General features: G+C 36.8%; 1 protein-coding gene across 1 annotated transcript; it reads right to left on the bottom strand.

The window, feature by feature from the left end:
• Positions 1 to 640: 640 nt before the first annotated feature.
• On the bottom strand, positions 641 to 7,483 carry LOC111863962 (maternal B9.10 protein). The gene is made up of 4 exons (XM_023850794.2): positions 7,381 to 7,483; positions 6,521 to 7,104; positions 4,370 to 4,484; positions 641 to 3,263 (listed from the first exon to the last, which is right to left on the bottom strand). Exons 2-4 carry the CDS (start codon positions 6,829 to 6,831, stop codon positions 2,883 to 2,885), a joined length of 807 nt encoding a protein of 268 aa, XP_023706562.1. The 5' UTR covers positions 6,832 to 7,104; positions 7,381 to 7,483; the 3' UTR covers positions 641 to 2,882.
• Positions 7,484 to 8,479: the final 996 nt, after the last annotated feature.

Genomic DNA, 8,479 nt, shown 5'->3' with positions numbered 1-8,479 from the left:
TAAATCTTCTCCATGGGGGATCATGTCAAACAATTCTATTATTGGGTTTTTGGCCCTTTTCTTGTCTGTTTAGCTCTTGGAGGTTTACCCAAGCATTTTAAAACTTGTGGGGGTGAATGAGCCATATTTAATTGCATATGAAAGTGGTTAAAATTAATTTTACATGACAATACATTCTTTCTTTGTCACAATATCTGTCTTGTATTCACCATTCAATGTTTCATAACCTCGCAATTTGGAACAGCATTATAAACTATAGTGTAACCTCACTAATCCAGAATTCAGGATAATTCAAACTATTTTTCTTTTTGGCATTATGACCCATATGATCACACTGCCATGATCAGCGAGATGTACATGAACAGTACCTTATTTAAGATTATGTCACTTTGATGCCATGTACAAAATCCTGTGCTTCATTTGAAGTGCAGGATTCCTGAGGGTATAATCAAAAGGGGAAGCACAATAGACCACTGTAGGTCACGGTGCAAGGACTGAGAAAGACCACCCCTTATACATTCATTCATTCTGGGCAACCTATCTACAATTTGTCAATTTAACAAAAGTCTGAAACATTAAAAAATAAAGCAATAAATTGAATGGGAAATGTGAAGAGGTTTGGGAATTAAATAACACTTGCTCTTTTGATGCAAAATTACCTTTTATGTTACACCAACAAATGGTATATAACACAATGTTATACTTTTAGTATACAATTATAATATATTCTCTAATATAATCAACAGACAAAAACAAAATATAGACCATAATTTAATTAATGCACTATATTCACACCCCTCCCAAATCACGGAAAGAGAACCTTAAAACAATGGAATATTTAATGTACACAAGGAACATAACTGGCAACAGCGCTGATTTTCAGTGCTATGATATCCACGAGTAGTTTAGGTATGCAACTGATATACCCCAATATTAAGAGAAATCAAAGTAGAAGGGCAACACCCCAACCTGGCTTTTCAACTGGTTGGTCACAACTACATAAACAACACATACAGCTACAGCATATACCCATATATGAAAAATATAAATTAATCAAATTTAAAATCTAATAAAATTAATCTCACAAATATATTCATATATCTGTACATGAGATGATGGGTGCAGAATATCAGTGTAATTTGGAATCTCATCTAGAAATGCCCATAGCCAAAATCCATGAAGTAATATGGTCATGAACAAACTGAAATGCTGCACTTTATCAACATGTATTAAGAGATCACTGTAGTTAAAACAGTAAACACTGGATTATCATGCAGAAAACATGTGCAATTCCAGATTTGCAAACTGACACCAATTATATAAGACTAATAATTCTGACATATGCAACATGCCATGCACAAGCAAAATCATAGTGAAACAATGAAAAGCTAACAAACATCCAGAATGAAGTTTCTTAAAAGTTAAGCTAATTGCTTCAAACATCTTTGGCATTTCTTGACACCAATATGAATCACGTTAACAGTGTTATCACAAATGGCAGGCATGATGTATTCTTCAAATTAAGTGTCTAAACTTAAAAGAATTTGCAATTGAAATGATCAGAATCTGAATATATAAACCTAACTCATCAAATAATGTAATGCACAAGATATATGGCCAAAGATAAGGGAAGTACGTAAAAGAAGCTGGAAGAAGTGGTCTATCTGGAATGTATGTGCATCTACCACCAACTGCCAAGGGTAACCTGAACTATACTCTAAACAGTGGTCCTTGAATCATAACTGGCGTCAAACTCTCAGAAGCATGTAAACTGCTGCTATGATTTCATGTGAGGAATGAATGATGTGGTTTTCCAACATTACGTTTTCATGAACATATTTTCAAAATCATGCACACGTGCAAGAACACTCAAGTAATAAAATATAAACTGACCAAAGCCTATGACATGTTTAGTTAGGAACAGTGTTTGGCAGTAAATAAAAGAAAATACTGATTCAAGGACCACTAGCAAAACTATGAAAACTTGAACAATGAAATGTTGTTTGGAAGTCACATTAAATGAGACAGCATGATTATGAACCCAGGTATGCCTGTAACAGTAATCACAGCCACAAAAAAAGACAAAATATTTTCGCCTTCTGTGCTATGTTACTTCTGGCAACTTTTAGGCAGACATATTTTCTAAAATATGCAGAATCTTCATACAGAAACTATTATAATGCATTTCAGAATGACATTACAAGTTTAATTTAGCTACTAATTTACATACAGTAAGAAATCCTATGCAATAAGATTTCATTGTTCCATGATGGAATCAAAGTAAGTCTGCTTCCAGCAAAAGCCCAATTCATTTCTGTGTGCAAGCAATCATTGTGATTGCACGTAACAAATCTGAGAAAATGTGTGTCAACTTTACTCAAGTAATGTAAAATACCCAATCTCATGGATCCCTGCCATGTTACTTTGATTCCACATTCTTATCAAAAAGAAAAATAATAAGAGCTGACAAAAGACTAAAACACACAGAGCCTACCATCTGCATTGTTACTTTTGTTCCTATCATAGAGACAGAGAAACAGTGAGAAAAATGGCGTAAAATTTTGTGAACATTCACACCATTATAATGCTGCAACAATGTAACTGCTTTCAATGAATTAGCAGTTAGCAGGGATGATGTAAAATGCACCTTGTTCACTTTCCTGTGATTGAAACACTAGTAACATTAGCACAAAAAAAAAAACGAGGAGATGGTATACTTTATAATTATCTCACCTGGTGCTATGGGAAGAACAGAACTGTACAAACTGACCATTTTCACCAAGATATGAAAACTAATAATCCATTTACTATCATCAGAAAATGATTTAAAACTACAAATTTCATCCACTGTGTGGTGCACCTTACAAGCCACTGCTTGCCAACTAAACCTTCAGTGTAATCTTGTGGTGACTGCGGTTATGACGGTTGTTGCTTTGCCAGTGGTATCGGTGAGCAGGTACATGAGCACCCCATTTTCCTCCAGGGGGTGACCTGAGCAGATATGGAGGTGGAGATGGTGACCTGAGCAGATATGGAGGGGGAGATGGTGACCTGAGCAGATATGGAGGGTGAGATGGTGACAGCCAGTGATTGGGGATCAAGTTGTACCATGACTGAAGATGGTGGTGGAAGGTGAAGTTTCCATTATGACCTCCCCAACTCTTGTTAAGCCTCGAGACTGATTTATTCTGCTTGTGACTGCCTCCGCTATGGCCTTTCTTCACACTGCCCTGGTACTGGTTACTTGTACTCAGCGGAGTCATCTGGAAAGTAAAAAAGTGCCTGTAGAATCTCATTTAGTACCTCAGGAGCAACACAGCAACAAGTAAATTGAACTGAATTTATTTGCATTCCATAGATCCTAAGTACGTTAATACCTCTGGATATAGAACAAGTCAAAATAATACCTACTGGTACAAGTAATGTTATCTTTAACTAATATAGCTTCTACATTATTCTCTATTTACATTGAGGTATTCATCTACAGAGTAGAAGGAATGAGCATGCAGATATTTCTTTAGCTCTGATTTAAAATGTTTAGTATCATTACTCAAGTTTTTGATACTTTGTGGGAGACTATTGTACACTTTTATGCCAGAAAAGTACACTCCTTTTTGATATAGTAATAAGTTTGATGAAGGTAGATGGAAGTTATATTTTTGTCTAGTATTCATGTTATGGATACTGGAATTTAATTCAAATTTATTTTTCTTGTACACAACAAATAAGAGAAGCGATAGTACAGTAGAACTTGGTTATAACGTCATCAAAGGGACCTAAAAATAGTGTCGTTATAAACGAATGTCGTTGTAACCGAAATGGGCACTTCCANAACTTTCCTTTTCATTGCCATGTTTTCGCTACTGCACTTCTCTGGGTTTAGGCAGGAACACTATAGGGTAAGTAGACAATGTGAGGTCCTGTTAGACGAGATTCTAGGAAAGGAATGCAGTTAACAACCTGCCGCGTCCTCTTGCACTATTCACGCAGTCCCACCCCACACCCTTGTTTTCGCATAAAACCCACGCTCCTCTTGCAGCCCGCGGTCGTATTCTTCCAGGACAGTCACGTCAGCAAGTAGAGAAAGTGAGGGTGGGCAGACACATCGAACTTTCCCTCCATATCAGAGAAATTCAGGAATGAAAATGACGTTACATACGAGGTTGATGCATTTGTGCATGTCGTACTAAGCAAGGTATAAAAACAGTTGCTTTATGAGGAATTAGTTCATACCATTGAATATTTGATGCAATAGACAAGGTGTCGCAGAAACCGATGTTGCTATAACCAAGTTTTACTGTATATATTATGATTGAAGAGGTAGAATTTTTAATTTCTTACATAAATCTCTACATGAAGCAATCCTTACCTGTGGTTTAGACTCAATGGTGCTAATCTTTCCTAACTGCTTATCGATAGTGGTTACATTTTCTTTATCATTAAATGATGCCAGTGTACAGTATGATCCCCTGTGTTCTCCAAACCTGCAAGATCATGATAATTACAAATCGATTATTAAATGACAACAAACATACTGCAGAGGTTATTCAGCACTGCTTATGTGAATACAATTATTTTCTTTATTTATGGTTTCTTCAAAGACACTTGGTAGCGTAAGTTGGGAAGGAAGTGGTCTCAGCTTTCTTCTATGCAATGTCATGGCATTTACCCACAGAGAAGAAAGACTGGTTAAGACAGACAATGCCTTCGGTATACTCGTAATCTGACCCAAGTACCTTGTAAATGAAAGATGGTTGCCCAAGCAAAACCTGGTGACATTCACTTTATTAACATTGAAAGAAAGCAGCAGATGGGTGGAGCCAACAGTATTACCTGTAACCTATTGTAGCATGTAGACATGTTGCTAAGTAAACAACGCCCACTGCTAGGCAACAGATTCCTAACAAACACCAATGGGGTAACTGGGAAGTGGTGTTCTTTACGTTGCGTGATGCAACAATAGAAGAAATTTTGGAAGTGGTGTTTTCTATGTGGTCCACTCCAAGGTCATAACACTTAATTGACTGAGATTAGTTACTGCAGTGCAATGCAGGCCAGTGAGTAGAGAAAGTTGGTTGGTGAGGGAGTGCCTCAACCAACTATGCTACTGTGTGCCCCTCAGAAAATCAATATGGGATCAATAACTGCAACAAAGCAGTTGGTTTTCATTCACTTAATTTTCTGAACTTTCAACAGCTAATAAACAGATGACTAAGGCTCACAAATAAAACAAGTATGTAACTAGAGAGAGAGCTGAATATACAGTAGTGCTATGAATAGGAAAGACAAAGGCTTTTGTGAAACAGTACATTTTCTCCTCATTATATTATCAACAACAGGGCTGAAAATCACAGAGTACACTTAACAGATTCAGTTACTGCACTATACAGTTACTATGACAGCATGGTACCAACACATAACATGTCTGTGGTGGTAAACCCACACCCATTGGAGCCATATTCTCTCAGCAGCCAGTCATACATTCTGTCATAATTTTCTTGCACAGTCAGCAAATGGTTGCTTTCATATACACAAAAAGATGGATGAGAATTTTAATGATCACAAAAATATGACTTTTTACATAATCATAAAACTTTCTAATTTTTTTCAAACTGTATTTAGATGAAATCATTTAAGACTCCCCTATAAAATGAAGTCTGAAATCATGGCAAAAGTCATACTTAATACTGCAGCTGCTCTTTATTAAGTCATCTATACTACATAACTTTCGATTCTGATTCAGTGTTATAAAATAATAAAATATGGAAGCAATGCTGATCATGGATAAGGAACAATTTGGTCTTTGAAAGTGAAAAGCCGAGTCTTCCTGCCTTAGAATTCCGTAATTCAAGGAAAGCAGCACAGGCCAGTAATCATCAGTTTTCATTAACTGATGGGGTTTCTTTATTTCTGGTTTAGTGTACTCAGATCTTACCCAACGTTAAATTCATTCGAAATATTCTTAGTTCAAGGAAATACTTATGTAGGAACAGAACACGAAATTTGTGTCATTATTTTCAAACAAATCAATGTTTCACAATGTGCATCTACTTTTAAATATGCTGTGCAGGTTGTTTTTCAGCATTTTTAACATCTCTTACAAAAAATTTGACTGGACCTATTCTACTGCAAACTTAATATGTATACTGGCAAATGAGCTGAGCTGCAAATGTGGTGGAAGAATGCTGAACAGGTAGTGTGACATCATGGAGACAACTGGCTATATACAATTTCACTGTGACTCCCTTGATTATATCTGGAGAAAGTATGGACTATACAAAACACAAGCCAAATGACTACCAATAAAGTTCCCATCAGCAAAACATGAAGATCAAGATCATGTAAAAATTTCAGCAAAACGTTAGAATAATTCATACAGGATTTCATCCCAATACATAAAAATTTCTACATCTCCAAATACTGGATTCTCCCTTAGCATGCTGTAGCATCACAAAAGCATTCAATCTTTCTGACCCCACATACAAAAGACTCTACTTGGCTAACAAACATTCATGCATACCTGCAGCATACTTCATTTGGATCAACCCAAACTGTTAACTCTACTGGTAGCTTCAAGTCCTCATATTTGAATCCACAAGCAATTGCTGCTCGCTCCAAGGTAGCATCCCGGGGGTCCCGTTCATTTACCCTGATGCAGCGGTAACCTTGTCCTTTGCACGGCTGGTCTGGGAACCAATGGTTTTCAAAACGTTCTACTAGTAACTGTGACAGACGTGTTTTGAAATCTTCCAACTGTTCTTGGTTAAAGTTTTCGCTTCTCTCTATCAGGCGGACTAAAAAGATCACCGCCGCCGAAATCTCGTCTAGCATGATTATTACTGCTGATTTGGGGAATAAGGACAAGCAATACTTGCAGCGTGACACACATAAGTGTTGAAACAAAACTCTGTGCAAGGCTACGTACTTGGTACTCAGCCCGGCTAAGAAATTGAATTACACTAAGAGCTGTTTGACACAGGTAACAATCACAATCGTATTCCACGAAGGCTGATTAGTTACAGCTCATATGCGGAGTTCTGTTGTACACTTTCCGTTGATCCTTATGTTTCGATGTGTATCTTATCCACACGGAAGTTTCGTGATCTGTAAAAGCAACAGGAATATGTTTCCGTAAATACTTCCTCCTCAGAAATTACAAGTCACATCACGCAAATCCTCAAGCGACTTTCTAACTGCAGGATGTTCAGTGCCAACTCATTTGTGTTCCTTGGGCATGTTTCAACATGCTCAGGAATAGGAATTTGGAAAAGTTATTCACAGAATCAGTTGTCTGTACATTCCGCATATATTAAACAAGGTTTTCAGTATAACAAAACTCTAAATTATGATCTAGAAATAATTAATAAACAATATTCTTACCTTTTTCTCGTTGTTGCACAACAGCACACTCACAATATCAACGTGAACGAAAAACAAACGACGACTATTTGCGTTGCTGCTGAACACGCAGCCAATCAAAACCTTTCTTTCGTTTCATTACGGAAACACGTGCTTTGTGTTTTCGAGTGACGTCATAAATTGACGTGTGTTGTAAGCCATAAGGGCATTGGCCGCTATCGCCCTAATTAATTTTAACCAATCGATATAAATCCTGCAATATAAAATAGAATATACAGTATAAAACGGGATCCATATCATATGAATGCATGAAATTTTAAAGAATATCACTGTAATTACAGAACTAGGCACGTACGGATGACTGAGAATGTAACTTATGTAACGTTAACAATATTCAGGCAGCAAATTTCAGTTACTGGACCTTACTCGAAATTGCACTACCTTGATTCACAGATTCATGTTAGAGGAGTAGGTCTCTTATATCAGGTCTATTGTAATTATTCTCTCCATAACTGAGTATTAAATTTCAGAGTACGGTTCTTATGGAACCAGAAGTGTTACCAGCCTGAGAACATATTTACCACTGGCCGTCATGAATTTACTGAATACAACACATTCTTAGTTTTTAATATTTCGTGATTTCCCCTCGCGTTTCAAAAGCTATGTGGTTCCATGAAAATCGTCAAGACACTTTTCATGTGTGCTGTCCACTCTTCCCAGCTTAATTTGCATGAGCTGCTGTATCTCAATCGGTATTGTGATCAAAGTTACTGGTAGAAGAAGCATTGGGACATTTCTCAGACAACGTAATGTTCAGAATAGCCTCACTGTTTGTTCAGTGTCCTGTGTAAAGAATTCTTAGGCTCTCTTCCTCAGAGAAAAGATTTCTGAAATGTTCACCACAAACACCCAATATCTGGTTACAAATACCTGAACACACCTCCTCAGTGTTGGGGAAAGGATTAATTCTGCTGTAATTTTCCAACATATGCCACCTTTCATGTAATGTTTTATATCTGTAACAACAAATTATGTCACACATATAAACATATACTAACTCATGATCTATTTATAGGATCGAAGGTGTGTAAATGATAACATTCGGTGATCAATTTCTGGG

This window comes from Cryptotermes secundus, unplaced genomic scaffold, assembly GCF_002891405.2.
Source record: "Cryptotermes secundus unplaced genomic scaffold, Csec_1.0 scaffold249, whole genome shotgun sequence".
Classification (NCBI taxonomy): domain Eukaryota; kingdom Metazoa; phylum Arthropoda; class Insecta; order Blattodea; family Kalotermitidae; genus Cryptotermes; species Cryptotermes secundus.
The sequence above is the reverse complement of the archived record's forward strand: the minus strand, read 5'-3'. Positions and strand labels throughout refer to the sequence as shown.